The following is a 20,511-nucleotide window of genomic DNA, read 5'->3' on the forward strand; positions in this document are numbered from 1 at the left end:
ATTCTGTTATTTTGGCTTTTTACCCTACAAGTAAAAAAAAGTCAAATATACAGGCTTTACAGTGGTTTTTTTTTTTTTTTTGGTTAAGATTTCCTATGGAAAATTCATGAGCTTGTTTCACCCTAAACATACTGAACAAAGACTTGGATTGCTGTGGAAAATGCTGTAACCGTGTGTCTGTGTGTTTATGTGTTTGTGTGTGTGCACACGAACGAGTGCTCCCTCGAGAAGATAAGAGACAGACAGATTCAAAATAACTGCTATAAAATAATGTCATGGGCCAGATTAGTTGGGTTTCTTCTGCTGCTGCTGTTCCCCACCCCCACCCCCACCCCCAGCGTTCACAAAAAGGGAGAGAAAAGACCAAAGCCTGTTGCCTTTTTTTTTTTTTTTGAGCTCTAATAATGTGAGTATGGTGTTTTCCCCTCCCTTTCTTTTTTTTCCTTCTTCCCTCGTAAATTGCTTTCTAAAACATTTTAGGGATCTGAGTTTTCATTTCTTGAGTTTAAAGACCCAGTGGTAAGAAGTGTGAACATGGTCCCCAGTACACTATTATTTGGCTGATCTACCTGCTAAATTATTCTGAGGAACTACAGAATTAGACTTCAGATTTGGTCAAATTTATTTACATTTTTATTACATTAAAGGTATTTAAAATTTTTCAGCTTTGATAGAAGTGGCTCAGCTGGTAAAGAATCCACCTGCAATGTGGGAGACCTGGGTTCGATCCCTGGATTGGGAAGATCCCCGGATTGGGAAGATCCCCTGGAGAAGGGAAAGGCTACTCACTCCAGGATTCTGGCCTAGAGAATTTAGACTAAAGCTTCCTCTCAGCACCGCATCATTTAAGAAAAGTTTACTGGTATATTCTGACAATTTCATGTGTGTTGATTTTGTGGTTTGGGAATCAAGTCTTACCTATGGATATGACTTTTTCTGAAATATGGAATAGGTTTGGGGCGGGGGGTGGGAGTTCTTTTCTTAGTAGTAAATGTATCTGAGTAGCAAGCACGGAATAGCACAACCAGCAAAGGCGTGCCAGTTCCGCTTACAGGTATAGTCCTCTTTTAGTGAAGTTTATGATGGTTTAGTCACTAACTCATGTCCAGCTCTTGCAACCCCATGTGCTGTAGCCTGCCAGGCTCCTCTGTCCATTGCCTGGATTCTCCAGGCAAGAATACAGGAGTGGGTTGCCATTTCCTTCTCCAGGGAGTCTTCCTGACCCAGGATTCAGACCCGGGTCTCCTGCATTGCAGGCAGATTCTTCAACCGACTGAGCCGTGAGGGAAGCCCACCCCAGGTAGTGTAGCAGTCCGTTTCAGTCATATAAACGTCTGTTCTACCTATCCCAGTCCAAAGAATCCTCAAAAAGTCATTTGTGGTAATCCCTTTTTTTTAAAAGAAAGAAAAAAACTTTGCCTTATTGGAGTAATTGGTAGACCTTCTTTGTTTTTTTCCAAGTTTTTTGTGGATATTCTTAATTGCTTTTCTTAGCATCTGTAAGGCCCATTGAGAAGGCTTCAGTGAAGCTTCCGAAACCAGTCTTTCTCATTCAAAAAAATTCTTAGGTTAATTTGACTTTTGTTCTATAGGTCCCAACCAAACAGTTGTTTACAATGCACATGGGACACCAGAATCAGTAGAAGGCAGCTGTAGGATAGTGGTGGCGGCTGTGCTCACGCTTTCTTTGAATGGTAAAATAAAGTGAGATAGTTGGATTCTGTGTAAGCCTTGGACTGCTGCATTTTACTCGCTTTGGCCCGTTTACCGACGCCTTCCTGGGGGAGCCCTGGGGCTAGTGCTGCTAGAGGCTGGGCCTCGAGGGGTGGGGACCTGAGGCACCACGCTGACCCCTTCAGCCGTCACCCCCAGGGCCGCCTTACACCTGCTGACTCGCTCACTTCTGCTTTCTGATTTTCAAACCTACTGGTATGTGTCTTTTTTCCTTCCTTTGACCGTGAACCACCGTATCGTGTGCCTCTAACCCTTGACTGCCCTTTCTCACTCTAGACTTCACTCTGACGTTCTTAGCTTCTGCAAACCTGACATGTAAGATGTGTTTGCCACCCGTGGCCAGGCTACAGTAGTGTAACAGAAGGCTTGTCTTAGTGCCTCGCTGGAAGCTAATAAGAATCTATAGGACTTTTTTTTTTTTTTTTTTAAGTCCTGTTGCTCCCAACTTGCAGTCTTAAGAAAGAAAAATGGTACCCAGGAGACCCCGCCTTCTCTGCGTTGCTCCACTCCATTCGCATCAAAGCAAGATGATTGCAGTTTACATTAATCACAGGGCTTTTGTTGCTCATTGCCGCTGGTACGGTGCGTGTGCTTCCGAGGAGAAAGCCAGGTTGTCTTTTTCTTTCTAAGCTTATATTTACTTACTTTGCGGGCTGGAGGGTGGGGAGAGTCATGTCAGTCAAGTCCACACAGCCCGAAAACTGTAAAAATGGTGCTTCGGTAACTATTCCGAGGTGGACATCCATGGGTTTGTGTGACCATGTTTCTCTGCCTCACTGCAGATCCAGACTGGAAGTAATCAGTTAATTGTTTAAGCAGAAGGGCTTAACCTACACAGGAAAGATGAGCTTGTTTGAATCCACTTGACCACTAGACTTGAAGATTTCATATGCTTTGCAGGCAGAAAGATGTTTGTTTTTTTTTAAGTGTCTCTCATAGACATCTGTAATCACACATATAAAGTTTGACACAGTTTAGTCACCTTTGAAGATGTATTTTCTCACGTGCATCTATATTTCTGTTTTTCCTTCATTCAGCTCTGTTTTTTGCATTAGTTCAGGTTGCTCTAGTATATACATATTTCACCACCTCTGGAGTATTTCACACCTAGACACTCAGTGAATGTTGTTTTTGATTCCTTGGTGATGGACCCCCAGGCTGCCTCAGTCCCTTGCTGTGGTGAACAGTTTAAAGCATGTCCTCTTACAGGTATCTGTGGAAACTTGTGTGGTAGATACCCAGGGGAGAGCTTGCTGGGCACATTCAGTTTCGCTTGGCACTCCCAGATGACTCCCAAGGTGCGCTCTAACAGTGCACTCTTGCACCAGCGATGCCTGTGGGTTCCTGTTTCCCCGCATTTTCTCCAGCACTTAGTGTTATCTGGCTTTTGTTTTTAGATTTCACATACAAGTGATGTCATACAGTATTTGTCTGTTTCTGTCTGACCTGTTTCACTTAGCATAAGTCCGTCCTGAGTTGTGAGTCTGTCCATGTTGTACGTGGCAATGTTCCATTCTTTTTTATGGCTGAGTAGTATTCCATTGTGCGAATGTATACATACACAAACCACATCTTCTCTAACCATTCATCTGGAGATGGACCCTTAGCTTGTGAAGGTTTCCATACCTTCACAATTGTAAATAATGCTGCTGTGAGTATTGGGGTCCTTGTATATAGCTTTTCAAAGTAGAATTATCTCTGAATATATACTCAGAAGTGGAATTGCTGATTCGTACAGTAGCTCTGTTTCTAGTTTTTGAGAAACCTCCATACTGTTTTCCACAGTGGCTGCACCAGTTCACCTACCCCAACAGTGTATGAGGTCTCCTTTTCTCCGTATCCTCAATCACCAGCGTTGCTAATTTGTGTTCCTGTTGGTGATAGCCAGCTTGGAGGACTTAAACAATGTCACTGAAAGGTTCTTGTTCCGAGTATATTCATTGGTTAGGCCCAGTGCCTAGCCAATTTTTAGCAAAATCTTTCTGCTGTATGGTGATGCCAATCTTCCACTGCCTGCATTAGGCAGAACTTATTCCAGGCCAATGGGAATTCTTATCTGCCAACTCTTGATGGGAAATGAGGTCATTGTCAGCAACGTGATTGACACAGAATATGCCAGAGATATTGTCTTGCCATAAGGAAGTAGAACCTTACCAAGAAGATCTCTCTCTTGGTTAGAAGATAAAAGATATGGTAATTCCCCTAGACTCAACAGATCACTCTTTTATGAAATTCAGACAGTCCTTTTCAAGGAAAAGGGATGAAACTGCCTTTATTAAAAACATGGGGTTTCTGGTTCTTCATTCTCAGCCTCTACCAAATCTTTTTGGTTATTTTTACCTGCATGCATTAATTCCTTTTTTTTTTCTTTTCTTTTCTTTTTTTTTTTTTAAAAAAGATGATTCCTTGTTGCTGCACTAAGAAAGTGAAGCCAACTACAGAAAGAGCAGGAGCTGTTAATTTTTACTGAAACCTGTCACTGTGTCTCGGCTCTGAACTTCTCTGTATTTTTTGAGACTTATTAATCTGGGTCTTTCTTCTTCACTTGAATTTGATACCCATCTACTTGATCTGCAGTGATATCTTTATTTGTTCATTTTCCAAAATCTGGCTAACCTTTGGCCATCTGACTTTCATGTCCTCTGATTACTTTTTGGCTTGACCTTCCTATACCTTTCACAAGCAGAGTTTTGGGTTTTTTTTTTTAATGTATGCGTTTCTTATTTTTCATAGCCTCCTGTTAATAGCACTGAATGTGAGAAATACTCATTTTGATACTCAGCTATAATTTTGTTACTTTTGTTTCTTTTTGGTGTTGAGAAATAGAAGTAAAGGAGGCAGTGTTACGTATTAACATAGTTTAAGAATCACGGATTCTTCTGTGTTAACCTAATTCTGTTTAAATGCCAAAACTTTAGTTTTGTTTCGAAATATGAAAGTTTTCTGCATTAGGTGTTGTCTGGTACTGGGCTTCATCAGCACAGGTACTGTCTCACCCACCTTGTAGAGCTGACTGACCACAGTATCTCACCAGCTGTGCAGTGTCAAGTCCTCCTAGGCCTCGTTCACGATAGCTTCTGGAAGAATGGTGATGTGCATGTGTAATTCCATTTGGAGGAATAAGCTTGTAAGTGTTTTACAGCGTTGAACTGAGTCTTCCAAGAAGCCCAGGGGACTTTGCTGCTTCAGCAGATTTTTAAACCCCACTTGAGGAGTGTAGAAAAGATTAAAGCGCTTTGTGTCAAAAGGAGCACACATAAAAATGACCAAAGGAGAAGTTCTGACAAAATTCCACTCCGCTGTTTCTTTGCTTTTCATTACAGAGGTAATCTTGAAAACACTTTACAAATCATGCTAATTCATATTTAAAATGTACTTTGGGAGATGAGTGTTGCGGGGAAACCTGTGTTTTATAATTCTGTAAGCAAAAGTCATTTGAGTTTTTAAAATGAGTGTGCTCTTTTTTTTTTTTTTGAAGTGCAGACTATGCATTATTATTCACTGGAAAATTTTATTGTAACTAGATGAGCAAAGTGCTTCTATGAGCCATCAAATGAACACCAAAATTATATTATTGTAGAGAACTCATTTTTATAGTGCTATTTGGCAAAACAGAATTTTGCCTTCTCTTTCAGAAGGAGATGTTTTAAGTTAATAATCATTGTCTACAATCTCAAAATGAGGGGTATGACTTTGAAAAATTGTAAAGTGAATTTTGCTATGAAATCAGGGACCAAAAGAGTCTCTGCCCCCAAATGCTATCCGTTAGCACTGTCCCTTGTGTTACCATCTTCTCTTTAGATTATCCTGTGTCTTTAGTGATGAGATGGTCGAGGGGTGAAGGGGTGGGGAGGTGGGGGCCTGAACCAACAGGATAGGATAGGATGGTTCACAGGAGGACATGGAGTAGAGTGATTGTAAGTCTGGGATGGAGAACTCTATCATATGGCACACTTTTCTACGTCTCACATTTCTGTAATCGGGGTGTGTCTTAAAATCATTGACTTGTAAAATTTTCATGGTAGTCTTTTGTCTTTCTTGGTGGCACATAAGGTAATGGTGAACATTACAATTGATGGCATCTTAGATTTGATGGCATATTTGAGCAATTCTGCAAGCTGTTGTCCACACACCAGCAGAAAATTCAGTTACCAGAGAGACAGGGGGAGAAGGTGTTGGGAGAGAGGAGGAGAGAGTATCAGGGCGCCGTCCCCAGCCCTGCCTGCTGCATATTAGAGTTGCCTAGTGACCGTGTAACAACACCTCTGGCCCACACAATGCAATTAAGGTAGAGTCTCCGAGAGTGGACCCTGTAGTTTTTAAAAAGCTCCCCCAGGTGATTCTTAGGACCAAGCAGAATTGAAGAACTACTATATTCAGGAAATTGGTGAGCTCAGGAAAGTGAACTTACCTCAGAGGAGTTCTTAATGATGAGGGCGTAATTTCTACTCTGTAGTTACAAGGATCACTTCCTATTAAAGTATCTTGAAATTTGTAAAGAACTAAACTACTGTGTGGTATTAGTACTGTTACTAAACATGGTGAAGAGAACTGGGGTTATTGAGGATGAAATTTCATGAAACTTGACTCATAGTCAGTGATGAAAAAAGGTGTCATCAGATTGTCTCTTAAGTATTTTGCTAATGTTGTATCTCAGCTAGACTACAGGCTTTCTTAAGTACAGGGGTCTGTATTTTTCTTCTCTGGTACCTCTCAGCACACCTTGCACCATGTTTGGCACTATTTACCTATGCAGCCCTGTGGTCAAAGCCTTTTCTCCTGGAGACTTAATCTTTCCTGGAAGGATTTGTTTTTCTCTTCATATAATCATGGTTGCTATTGTTCTTGAATTCTCTCTAATTTCTAGTGCCAGTGGATAGCACCTTTTGATGAAGGTTTTACTAAAGCAGACTATTTTAGTACTATGGTTTTCTTTTTCATTTATTATTATAAAACAGTATTACTTCATTTTTTCAAATGAAAGTTTTATTTCTGGCTTTTATTTAACCTCTTATTCTTGAAACCTGCTTTTAGGTTAGAGGTCATGTCTATTTGTATATATCATACCCATGTCTGTATTTGAGAATTTATACTGATTAATTATATATATATAATTATACATATTGTGTAAATTAATTATGTATAATAAGCAAAAAAAGAGACTTACTGTGAAGTGCAGGAGGAAAAATAACTTGTGAACTTGCTTCATAAACATTAAAACACAAATGTTTATTTTTAAAATGTTGTTCACTAAGTTATTTCTTTGATCAAAAGTTTGTTATGGCTTCTGTAGACCCACAGAGCAGTCCAGACTCCTTTGTACATTTAAATCGTCTGTCTTTGATTTTGTACCTCAGGTCACACTTTTCTTTCTTCTGCTGGGCAGCCAGTCTTGTCATTCACAGATACTCTTCGGTGAGCATTACAACATCCCTTGTATAGGAATGAACTGAACTGAACTGTATAGGAATGTACAGAAACCTTCTTTCTCCCAGTCCAGAGGGGAGCAGTTGAAGAGCAGTCCTGTGAATGAGGAAACTGAGATGTTTTCTAACCCTAAATCTAATCCTCAGATTATGGTTTCAGTATTTGATTTAAAACTGGGACTTCCCAGCTATTCAGGCTTGTTTGTACTTTGAATATTATTACAGGAAAACACTATATAACATAATTCGGGGGAATACTTAAATGGCTGCTCATTTTGTTGCTTTTGAAGTAATTAATACAATCTGACTCTGTAGGCTTACTGAAATCTGAGTATGATCTTTTATTCCTAAAATTCCTGAATATTAAATAGGTCAGAACATCAATTCACAAATTTGAATACAATTAGAAACACCTTCTTAATAATACAGGGATCGCAACTTTGCCCAACTGGTTTGTTAAGATGCCAAATAGCTTGTATTAATAGGCCTTATCCTAACCACAGGCAGAAACTGCTAGAAAAAGATTTTAAATGAGAACAGTGGAGACTAGCAGGAATATTAAACAATGGTTTACCTTTTAAATGCTCTTGATCTCTTGAAATACTGTTTCTTTAGTCCTTTTCCAGAGAAGACAGACACGGGTGTGAGGTAAAGAAGAATCAGGGAAGTAGCTTCAAGGCCTCAAGGTTTAGCCCAGAATCTTGACTCTAACCTTATCTGTATTTTAACTTGAGTTGGCAGTGCTCTTAAAGGCCTCCATGTTGAACTGGATCCAGAGTGGTCTCGTGGAAATGAATGCCTGTAACTTCCTGATGCCCAGCGTCTGCTTAACACACAGCTCTCATTACTTACATGCCAATGTTAATAGGCACCCTTCCTGCTTACCTGTCACTTTAGCTTGTTTAGACCGGCCAGGCCCTTAACTTGTAAAAAGTGCCCGTCAGTTGCTTCTGCTGGGTTCTGCATCATCCTGTGTGTGTGTGTGTGAGTCGCTCATTCGTGTCGACCCTGCGACCCCATGGACGATAGCCCGCCGGGCTCCTCTGTCTGTGGGATTCTCCAGGCAGGAGTACTGGAGTAGGTTGCCATTTCCTTCTCCGTCATCACACAGTAGTGTATGTCAAGTTGAGATAGTAGGAAGGTCCAGCTTAGAAAAGAAGGCTGTGTGTTTTCAAGTCCTGGACACCTTCTCAGCATTTTCTCTTTGTCATTCCCAGAAAGCATTTTTCTCTAATTCCTGCTCAAAGAAAATTTAATTATATCTAGGTCTTTTAGAAAGTATTAGGGCAAACAAAATAGATATTGATGAAACAATAAAACATCCCCAGTTGGAGGGAAGGGCCAGTTTTGTTTTGTTAATTTTAGTGAAAGAGAATTGGAAGAGATCCCAGTGACTTCCTTATGCATATGGATGCTGAGACCCAGAGATGTGAAGTAACTTCTCCAAAGTAACTCCACTGTTTAGTGACAGATTTAGAACTGGGATGCTTCCATTCTTGTTATAAGAATGCACTTTGTGTAACTTAGCCTTTAATACTTTCTCATAACTTTTTTCTGAAACTAGGTGGCAGTATATAGATCAATAAAATACCATTCTTTGGGCTGCAAGGAGCAGAAACCAGTAAGCAAACCAGTCTAGCTCAAGAAGCGGGGGAGGTGAGAAAATTTAAAAGAGGTTCTGGAATAGTTCCCAGAATCTAAAGAAAAGTTTGACAAACGGCCAGGCCTAAGAAAGATAACCCTCCTGAACCATAATAAATTCTACTTAGTACAGTAGAATCCCACAGCCTCTATGGAAGGACCAGTCGTCCTTCCAGTAGTTAAATTAGAAGGTCGGGAATCATGAAATGATAACAGAATGTATTCTTAATGCCTTAAACACTGTAAGGCCCACAAATGCACATTTAGTCACCAGTGTGCATGGAGGACAAGGCCTTTGATCTGATCTCTCTTTCTTGTGGAGAGTAAACCCATAATTTAGCTTAGATTTTTAATTTTGGTTTCTTGAAAAAGGAGCAAGACTTTAGACACAGTGAGACAGTACAGTTGTAGAATCCTTCGAGACTTTTGTTTCTCTTCTGGTCTCTAGTTGTCCCTCCAGTACCTAATTTGACAGGTTTTTAGCAACTTACCTTTATATCACATCTTGCTGTTCTTTAGTTGCTCAGTCGTGTCCGACTCTTTGCGACCCCATGGACTGTAGCCTGCCGGACTTCTCTGTCCATGGGTTTCTCCAGGCAAGAATACTGAAGTGGGTTGCCATTTTCTTCTGCAGGAGATCTTCCTGACCCAGGATCAAATCCGCCCCTCCTGCATTGCTGGCAGATTCTTTATCACTGAGCCACCAGGGCAGCCCATCTTACAAAGCATTAAACTTAGTTTTCATAGAAAGTCTCCCTCCCTCATACTCATAATTAATAGGATTATATAATATATAATCGAATTGCTTAATTACTAACAGTAAAACTAGCATAAACAAGTTCTAGCATAGCTTGAGCAGAAGTGTGTGGGAATAATAGAGATTAACCTACTACCCACTAGTGTATCGCAAGCTCCGGGCATCTGTCACCGTATTTATGAGGGAGATTGAGAGCCTTGGTAATCTAGAAGTGGGTTAAGTGGAGGCCTAGCAGAAGTGCTCCCAGTGTGTTAGAGTAGTTTATATACCTGTCTCATTCCAGCGAGCTCCCAGAAAGTAATCTGGAAGCCACTGGGTGGAGGGCGGGTCCCTGGAAATCAGAACCATTTTCCTAATGATATCAAGCGTTTTTGCCTTTTTCACTCTGATTTCCTAAGCATTTTTCAGTTTTCATTTCTAGTCAATATCAATAGATAAAATCCACATAAAAAGTTCTTTTGGATCCTCACATTTGTGAATGGCTGCACTAGACTCTGCTCCTTGAGGGCAGGAGCCAACTTTCATATTTCTGTGTTATTCCTGATCTGTTTGCATTATCTTTTACATAAAAGTCACTCAGTAAATATTTGACAAATATATGAAAAAAAACCTCATTTTTCAAGTATCTACAGTCTTTCAAACTGAGCCAGCAAAGTAGTGTTAAGTCAGGGTTCCTGTATTAATGAATATGATCTGTAATTAACAGCAGTGGTGTGCAAGTGAGTGCTTTCAGCTGTCTTAAAATGTAATATATAATAGCTTTCCCGTGAAATCTTAAGCAGTGTTTTAGAGAAGCAGCACAGTTTAGTGGAAAAAAAAAAAAGAAAGCATGTTCCTGTGAGGTTTTAAAAGTGTGTGATGGTTTTATATCTTGCTTAGGGGGCTGTATTATAAGTAAATTATTATTATTTTTTTAAATTTTATTTGGAAGAGCGGGAAAAGGGCAAAAAGTGAACAGAGATGTGGCCTTATTTAAGAGCAGCCAGTTGATGGACATTTTCATTGCTGCTGATGAAGACCTTTCCTTTCACATGAGAAGCTAGTTTAGATTTGAAAAGAGAATATGATGGACAGGAAGTCATGGTTTGGGGAAGTGAATCTTCCTGCTTTGAGTGACCTTGTTGGAGAAGAGTGATGATGAGTGGGGGCCAGGTGAAAGCGGGTACCTGTTTTAGATGCCTGACACTCTTTCAGGTATTATAATTATGAAACGTCTTCAGCAGAAGCTTTTAAATAAAAATTTAAGTTCACCCTGTCCACCCAAGAGTGCTGTGCTGTGCATAGTTGCTCAGTCCCTTCCGACTCTTTGCTGCCCCATGGACTGTAGCCCGCCAGGCCCCTCTGTCCATGGGGATTCTCCAGGCAAGAATACTGGAGTGGGTAGCCTTTCCCTTTTCCAGGGGATCTTCTGAACCAGGGTCTCCTGCTTTGCAGGCAGATTCTTCACCAGCTGAGCTACCAGGAAAGCCCCCGCCCAGGAGTAGGTACTGCTAAATAAATGTGGAACATTCACAGGTGGTATTGAAAGGTAGCTTTTTAGTATTCAGCATTAGTAAATACATGGGTATGTAACTAAATTATCTTTGGAGACAGTATTCTAGATTTATTTCATTTTTTAAAAAGGATTAATTTATGTTTCAGTAGTGAGCTTTTCTCATGCATTTAAGGCCCTGTAGATTGGAATCGTTCCCAAATCTTGTGATTGTTATGACAGGAATCGTTCTAGCTTGAACTTTTAGCTTCAGTAGAGGGGCATGCTCAAATATAAGATTTGTTTTTGCTTTAAGAAAATTCAAATTTTAATCTTCCTAAATTTATTAGTAAGAGGAAATTACTTTCAGAATTTAAATTTAATATAAAATAATTCCAGCCTGCTTGTTTCCTTCCTGCCATATTTTGGCATAAGGTAGACTTGCTTCTCATCGTCACTCTTTGCAGTCATCTGTCAGCCTGTACCTTGAGGTTTGTGCTTATGTTGCATCGAACTATTGAATTACTGTGTGTTTGCAGTTAGTACTTAGGGGCTGTAGTAAGGAGTTCCAGGATTCTAAAAGGTCACCATAAACTTTTTGGTGTGAGGAAGGCCTCATTTATGGATATGGCTATGCTGGATCTCTGTTGCTGCGTGCGGGCTGCTCTCTAGCTACAGTGCCTGGGCCTGTCCTTGTGGCGGCTCCTCTTGTTATGGAGCACGGCTTCGTCAGCTGCGGCTCTCAGGTTCAGCAGTTGGGGCACTAAGCCTCTAGAGCGTGTGGTCTCAATAGCTGTGGCACACAGGCTTAGTTGCCTCGAGGCATGTGGAATCTTCCCAGACCGGGGATCGAACTGATGTCCCCTGCATTGGCAGGTGGATTCGAACCACAAGACCACCAGGAAAGTCCAGAAAATTTTTCTCATATAAATCACGTGGGCGTGGTTCCATCTGCATTTTATGTTTTGGTCAGTTTATCTGCTCGCCCAGTAAACTGTGTGCTTCTTGAAGACAGTACTGTACCTCAGCCATCTTCGATTCTGCAGTGCCTAGATGGTTCCCTTCGCTTGGTAGGCACTTAGTTAATGTTTGTGGAATGTATGAGATCATTGGCCCTCAAAAGATACATCATAAATGCATTGCTGAGGAGCCAAAGGAGTTCCTGAATCTCTCCTGGATACTCGGGTGAATTCTCTTAGAAATATGATTGGACCGTAACTGTTCCTAACCATAGTCATCCATTTCCAGAATGCACTAAGGCTGGTGCCATCGTGGGTCAGTCATATATGCCTTATCAAATAAGATGAGATCTAAAGTGACATGGTGCCTAGTAGGCACACAATAGTAGGTGCTAATTTTTGTTTCTCTTGAATATTGTATCAGGGTCACCGTAAGAATTCTTACTAACAGTGGGAAAATTTTTCCTTCTACTTTGACAAATGCTCATAGCATTTAAAAGCTCTAGTTTGGCCACACCCATATTAATCATTTTGCTGAAAAATAGAAGTTAGAGCAACTGGTAGGCGGAACTGGTATTCTGTATAACCTAAGCAAGAACCTGGCTAGTTTCACAGTATTTTTTAGGCCAGCTGTTCTAGTCATAGTGTATTCTAGAATTTTGTTTTTTGCACATATATGTGTGTGTACCCACACATTCAAATACGTGTATGTATATACCTTTGATTTAGTGCTTTAGACTTTTTCAGAAGTTACTTCTCTGTGCACCCTTCAAAGATGATATAGCCTGTACACCCTACAAATTTTTATTTGATTTTATGCCCTTTTAAGCCACTCTCTTTAGAAAGAGCTAAGTGTTTAAAAGCTGCTATTGGCAAGGGGCTGCAGCAGTCTGTAAATGGGCCTGACAGGAGCCCAGTTTTTTACTATAAGTTTTTTTGCTGTTCTGATCAGTGATACCACTATAAACTTAAAAATGTTCCTTTTCTTTCCTTGATATATATTATTGACTGTATTTGATTGTGATCACTGTTACTGTGGTTAGTATGTCAAAATACAGTCTTGAAAATGATAAATGTTATCTAAATACATTTGTTAATTTTTTTCTTTCCATTCAAGATAAGCTTTCACTGGAAGGAATAGTGGTACAAAGAGCTGAATGCCGACCTGCTGCCAATGAAAACTACATGAGGTTAAAGAGGTTGGTGTTTTTAACTTTAAAATGATACCTGGTGTGTGTTTTTTGTTTTTTTAGAATTGAAATACATATATTAGATTGCCTATTGACTACATGAAAACAGTGGTTATTGTTGCAAGTGTTTTCTTCAAAGCTTGTTTGTTTTTAAAATCAAATAAGTAAGAACAAATTTTTAGTTACAAAATAAGTAAGTCATGAGGATGCTGACTATAGTTAATAATAGTTTATTGCACATTTGAAAGTTGCTGAGAGAAGAGATCCCAAAAGATCTCATGGCAAGAAAAAAAAATTTTTTTCATCTATGTTTGCTGTCGGAAGTTAGACTTACCATGGTGATCCTTTTCCAGTGTATACACTTGACTGAATCATTACTTTGTATACCTGAAACTAATACAATGTCAGTTACATTAAAACTAAACTCAAAAAGTTTCTTCAGGAAGGGAACTTTCAGAACCTAGGCTGTTAATTTGGGTTGTATTAAGCTACTTTGTTACTATAACCTGGAATCAAAATTTTTAAATGTCTTTTTCTAGTTGTCCTTGTAAATCTTGATTCTCTAAAGACATGTTACAAGATCTTTGCACCATTTTATTTTCAAGGGCTATAATTTTCCCATGATGAATGTGTATTTAAAATACTATACACTAAAAAGCAAGTATAACTAGTTGCTAGAGTACCATCCTTTTTTCTTAATCTACGAAGAACTTTTATAAACCATTGCCTGGTTAGAGATTTTGCTTTGGTGTCCCTCCTCCACACTTTTGGACGTGGTTATTACCCTTTTGTAATTCATACTTAAAGGTTATGATTGCAAATTCTTGGTACTTCAAATTTTGTGACTTTCAAAGAGTCAACAATTTTTTAAACTTGGAAGAAATGCATTGTACTTGTTTTATAGTTTATATTGAATGTATTTCAGTCCCCCATATAGTCTTGAATTACACATTTTTTAATTTACCCTGTACTTAACTATGTGAAATAGTGTGAACAAAAAAAAGAAAATCTCTGCCCTCATGGTGCCTACATTTTAGAAGGTTGTAGCTGCACTGAACTGGTAGTTGGGCTCACACTTCCAAGAGGTAGCCACAGCCCCTCTGAATATCCTCATTGGATATTGAACTGGATATTGAACTGGGTCAGCTCTCAATTTCACATCTTTTAAACTCCCCTGCCCCACCCCTCTCAATTAGATAGGATGTCTGTCTCTTGGGAGTGAAACAGAGACTAGTTTTCTTGTCCAATAACTCTTCTAATTTCAATGCCTCCCCAGGGCAAGGGAAAGGATGACAATCAAAATGAAAATTTTTTATAACAGTAAATAACTTTGGAACACAGGCAGATGTTCCTCTTTGTTTTTAGCCTATAAAGTTTATTATGTAATACAAGTCTTTTTGAGAATTTATCTTCTTCAAATAACTACTGAACTTGGAAAATGCAAAATTTGATTACTCAGCTCTTTGCCCAAATATTTTTCTGTGGTCTTAATTTTCTTTAAAAGTTTCTAAAGATTTCTGGTGATCAGATCAAGCAGGTCACCTGCTGTGTTATGAAACGGCTGCTTTTTCCTTACCAAAGAAGACATTAAAATTGTTCAGCTTTTTGGAGTATGCTGAAAGACCAGCTATCATATAGTTCAGTTTCGTCAGTGACTTAAGGAAACAGGGTAATTCAGGAGATGATAATCATGTGAGTTTCATAAATAGATGCTCTATGACATAACTCTTGAAGGCTGAGACTTTTTTTGACCAAGTGGGAAAACATGGGAGCAAGAACACTTTAGACAGACAGACAGGCAGACACAGAGACCTGGGGAAACTTCGGGGACCCGTGTAGGGACCTGTGTGTGGTTCTACAAGCCTGGAATGTGGGGTTTTTTCCAGTCAGAGCAAACAGAAGCTGCAGCCTTAGGGACTTGCATGGGGGCTCAGTGGTTGGGGATCTGCCTGCCACAGTGGGGTACGTGGGTCTGATCCCTGGCCGGGGAACTAAGATCCCACTTGCCACAAGTCAGCTGAACCCATGTACCGCAGTTACTGAGCCTGCATGCCCTAGAGCCCATGCTCTCAACAAGAGAAGACTGCAGTGCTAAGCACTCATACCGCTCCTAGAGAGTAGCCCCCACACACTGCAACTGGAGAAAACTTGGCGCACAGCAACCAAGAGCCTGGGCACCACAGTGGGGACCCAGTACAGCCAAAAAAATTTTAATGTTTAAAAAAAAAAAAAAAGCTCCAGCCCTTTTTTGAACTCTGAACTTAAATATCCAAAAGCCTGCTGGGAAGTCCAGTTGACATGTTTCAAAGATGTCAAAAACTGAACTCCCAGTCTCGCCCCCTCAAACCTGCTCTGAGCTCATGCCAAGTCTGTCCTCCCATTTTCTTAGTCCAGAAGCCCTGGTTACATTTTTGACTCCTCTCTCCCACCTCACATCCAATGTGTCAGAAAAATCTTCCTGAGTGTACCTTCCGAATATTACACATCTGCCATCTGATCATTTCTGACATGATCTGCCTCTGTGTCTCACCTGGATCACAGCCAGAGCCTCCTAGCAGAGTTCCTGCTTCTACCCTTGCCCCACTGCTGTCTGCTGGCAGCACGGTAGCCAGAAAAGTTCTTGTAAAACCTGTCGAGTCGTGCCATTCCTTTGCTCACCTGTCACTTGCAGTGCTTCCCATGTTACTCAGAATAAAACCCAAGTCTTTGCAGTTGTCTGCAGGGACCTCCATGGCCTGCCCACCCTTCTCTTCCCCTTCTCCCCATCTGAACCTGCTCCCTCCCTCCCCTTGCTCATCTGCTCCATCCGCACTGATCTCCTAACAGCCCACGAGCACAGGCACACTTCCATATGAGGCCTCTGCACCGGACGGTCTTTCCTGCCTGGAGCATGCTTTTTCTAGATAGCTCCATGGCTCGCGTCCTCACCTCTGGCAAGTCTCTTGTCAATAAGGCCCGCCCTGACCACTCTATGCTTGTGTATAGCACGTATTACCTATTGTAATTTACTTACTGTATGTATTGCCAACTTTGCCCCAGAGCAGTTTAAGCTCCCATGGTTTGTTTTTTGTTTTATGTATACGTGCTTTTTGTTCATTCGTACGTACACAAACATACACCCTGAGTGTCTAGAATAGTTCGTGACATGTAGTAGGTAAACAGGAAATATGTGTTGAGTGAATAAATGGCAGGAGAGACGATTAAAGAGTCTCTTATGCTTGTTAGACAACTTGTTAAAGAGTCCTATGTGCTGTGGTAAGAAGTTTGGACTTGGTGTGCTGTTGCTGTTAAGGAAGCACTGAAGAATTTTAATCTGGATAGTAAGTGAAGGGAATGTGTTTTTAGAAGGGTCATTCTAGCCATGGGTTCCCAGGTGGCACAGTGGTAAAGAATGCCTGCCAATGCAGGAGACATAGGAGACTCGGGTTCAGTTCTTGGGTTGGGAAGGTTCCTGGAGGGGGAAATGGCAACCCACTCCAGTGTTCTTGCCTGGAAAATTCCCAAGGACAGAGGAACCTGGAGGGCTGCAGTCCATGGGGCTGCAACGAGTCGGACACGACTGAGTGAGCACACACGCGTGCGTTCTGGCCATGGTGCAGAGCATGAGGCCAGGGAAGGAAGTTAGAGGCTGGCGTCATAGTCCAGGTACAAAGCGTCGGAATGACTAAACACCGTGATTCTAGGCCGAAGGGAGATGAGAGACTAAGTTTGAGGATGTGTGGAGGTGGAGTCGGCAGGACTTGATAAGCTCATCTCAGACTTCCTGGGTTATGGGACAGGGGCTTTCTCCCGGCCCAGACTGATCGTAGTGGCTCTTGTGGCCAAATGCACATCCTGCTGTGAGGCTCAGGCTAGCTCTCTGCCACCCTGTGTAATGTGCTCATGAAGGCAGAGGGGTAGAGACGCCCTTAGAATTTCAGTCCGATTGACAATTTATGTAAAAAGTTAAAGAAGCAAGAAGTACTTAGGAAAAGTGGGCATAGCATAGTGAAGTCGTTCAGTCGTGTCCGACTCTTTGCAACCCCATGGACTGGAGGCCACCAGGCTCCTCCGTCCAGGCAAGAGTGCTGGAGTGGGTTGCCATTTCCTTCTCCAGGGGATCTTCCCAACCCAGGGATCGAACCTGGGTCTCCCGCATTGTAGGCAGACGCTTTACTGTCTGAGGCACCAGGGAAGACTAGGAAGAGTACCAGTGGGTAAATTACCAAAACAGAGTAATCTCAGCCTTAAGTTGTAGCTCATGTATTTTGTTTATCATTAGTCAACATTTTCAGATTCCTTCTGTGATCACTGGAGAAGAAAATGGCACCCCACTCCAGTATTCTTGCCTGGAAAATCCCACGGACAAGAGGAGCCTGGTGGGCTGCAGTCCATGGCGTCGCAGAGTCAGACACGACTGAGCGACTTCACTTACTTACTTACTTACTTTACTGTGATCACTAAGTTAAGACTCAGTTTTAGAGAAAAAAAATCACTAGATACTCTTCTTGCTCTAGAGAGCTTTCCATCTTTGAACCTCATGCAAACACACAGAGAGGATTATCTAAAGATATTTATTGACAGTGCAGTGAGGGAGGAATAGAAATGTGGTGGCTCTGTTGATGTCAAGTGGGAAGACGGGTGGCCAGATGCGGGTGCTGTCAGCGCGGAAGTGTCTGAGAGCAGAATCAGCACTCAGTGTTTCCGATGTCCTGTGCTGGACTTTCACACATTGACCCAGGGTTTTTAGGGCCTTCTGTTTCCTTCTTTTTTGGCTGTACTGCGTCTTTGCTGTCCTATGGGCTTTTCTCTAGATGTGGCGAAGTGGGGCTACAGTCGGTTTGCGGTGCACAGGCTTCTCATTGCGGTGGCTTCTCCTGTTGCACAGCACGGGCTCTAGGGCCCTCGGGCTTCAGGAGCTGCAGCACGTGGGCTCAGTAGCTGTGGCTCCCAGGCTTAGTTGCTCAGAGTCACGTGGGACCTTCCCAGATCAGGGGTCAAACCGTGCCTTCTGCATCGGCAGGCAGACTCTACCACTGAGCCGCTCGGCAAGTCAGGCCTTCTTCTGTCTGCCTGCCCTTGAATGACATTCAGGCGTTTTTGGTCATCTGGCTCTTGTCTCACTTCCTGGCTTCATTTTCAGCTCGTCTCCTTTACCTAGATGCCCGACAGTTACAGCACACTAGAGTTGTTTTCCCAGATGCACTAGGCCCTCGTACATTTTATGCCTGTGTAACAGGCTGCACCCTTTACCTAGAATGCCGTAGCTGCCTTCTGCCAGGAGCCTTTAAAAGCAGCCCAGGTGTCACTCCGAGAAAGCTCGTGTCTTCCACTCCCCAGTCCAAGCAGGCTCTGCCCCCGCCCTTTGCTGTGCTCCCCCATTCTGTTCTCCTTCGCTGGTAGTGTGTAAACGTCTGCTGCTGAGGTGTGCATGCTTGCATCTTCTACATCACAGACTTCGTAAGAACAGAGAATGAGAGCTTTGTTTTTCTTCCTTTCCTGTCCGCTTTCCCTTCCTCCTTTCCTTCTTGTATGTTCAGCACTTAGCATAGTACTTTACAAATAAAAGATATCTAGAATTATTTGTTGGGTTGAAAAGGACTGAAATAAAAGGGAAGGCGAAACTAGGTACAGAGACATGAAAGTCAGCAGCATTGGTTTATGTCACTAATTCAGCTAAAAATCTTTGTCTCAAAAGTTTTTGTTTTTAATTCTTTCATTGTTTTGTGGGTTTTCTTAAAAAACCTGACAAGAAAAGCCTCTCCCTCTGGGAGCAGAGCACTGGTTGCAGAGGGGTTTCATTCCTGTGCTAAGACTCCGAACAGCAGGGAGCAAGCTGTGATTCTCCCGGGGAGAACGCATCCTGCTGTATCTGCCTTGTCTTGTTATGAGGCAAGCAAAAAGGACCCTCTCACTCAGTAGATCTGCTCTGGGGACTGTATCTCACCTCCTCGCAACAGCCCTGAGGGGAAAAGAATATTTTTTAAAATTAATCTATGTATTTTAATTGGAGGCTAATTACTTTAAAATATTGTGGTGGTTTCTGCCATACATTGGCATGAATCAGCCATGGGTGTACATGTGTCCCCTATCCTGAACCCTCCTCTCAACCCCCTCCCCATCCCATCCCCCTGGGTTGTCCCAGTGCACCAGCTTTGAGTGCCCTGTTTCATGCATCGAACTTGGACTGGTGATCTGTTTCACATATGGTAATATACATGTTTCAATGCTGTTCTCTCAAATCATCCCACCCTTGCTTTCTCCCACAGAGTCGAAAATCTGTTCTTTACATCTGTGTCTCTTTTGCTGTCTCGCATAGAGTCATTGTTACCATCTTTCTAAATTCCATATATATGTGTTAGTATACCGTATTGGTGTTTTTCTTTCTGTCTTACTTCACTCTGTATAATAGGCTCCAGTTTCATCCACCTCATTAGAACTGATTCAAGTGTATTCTTTTTAATGGCTGAGTAATACTCCATTGTGTACATGTACCACAGCTTTCTTATCCATTTGTCTGCCGATGGACATCTAGGTTGCTTCCATGTCCTGGCTATTGTAAACAGTGCTGCGATGAACACTGGGGTACACGTGTCTCTTTCAATTCTGGTTTCCTCGGTGTATATGCCCAGCAGTGGGATTGCTGGGTCATATGGCAGTTCTGTTTCTAGCTTTTTAAGGAATCTCCGCACTGTTCTCCATAGTGGCTCTACTTATTTGCACTCCCACCAACAGTGTAAGAGGGTTCCTTTTTCTTTGCACCCTCTCCAGCATTTATTGTTTGTAGACTTTTTGATAGCAGCCATTCTGACTGGTGTGAGATGGTACCTTATTGTGGTTTTGATTTGCATTTCTCTGATAATGAGTGATGTTGAGCATCTTTTCATGTAAAACAGAATACTTTTAAGAAGGAAAGTAGGCCTAACTAGAGAGAAAGCCACACTGAGACAACAGTGTAAACTGTCCCAGATAAACTGGGATGTAAAATGACCCTTACTGTGGATAAATTAAAATGCCAACTTTAAAACAAGAACTTGAAGAGTCAAATAATGAAAGTTCTGGCAATTAAGAAACAAATACCACAAAATCTAGAATGTTCAGCTATGGCTGAACATAAGCTTGATGTGAGTCCCAGTAGCCACACAAAGTTGGGCATATGACAGTGTTCTTTTCATGTTTAAATGTATATTTACATAATATTAATGTAAATTTGTATATAAAGTTTCTTACGCAGTAAAATGAATAATAAACTAAAATCAGTTTTATAGTAAGACAGTTACTTGTTAATAAAAATTGAGATCATAGAAGTAACTCAGAGTTCAATAAAGATAATTTTATGACCAGGGAAATAATA

At 41.4% G+C, this 20,511-nt stretch overlaps 1 protein-coding gene across 1 annotated transcript in view; it reads left to right on the forward strand.

Annotated features, from left to right (window-relative positions):
• Positions 1–20,511, forward strand: part of GTF2F2 (general transcription factor IIF subunit 2) — a 135,148-nt gene that overhangs the window by 58,744 nt on the left and 55,893 nt on the right. Inside the window, exon 5 of the mRNA XM_052650098.1 lies at positions 13,106–13,187. Coding sequence (XP_052506058.1) covers positions 13,106–13,187 — 82 coding nt within the window. The remainder of the gene's footprint in view (positions 1–13,105; positions 13,188–20,511) is intronic.

This window comes from Budorcas taxicolor, chromosome 12, assembly GCF_023091745.1.
Source record: "Budorcas taxicolor isolate Tak-1 chromosome 12, Takin1.1, whole genome shotgun sequence".
In the NCBI taxonomy this organism is placed as follows: domain Eukaryota; kingdom Metazoa; phylum Chordata; class Mammalia; order Artiodactyla; family Bovidae; genus Budorcas; species Budorcas taxicolor.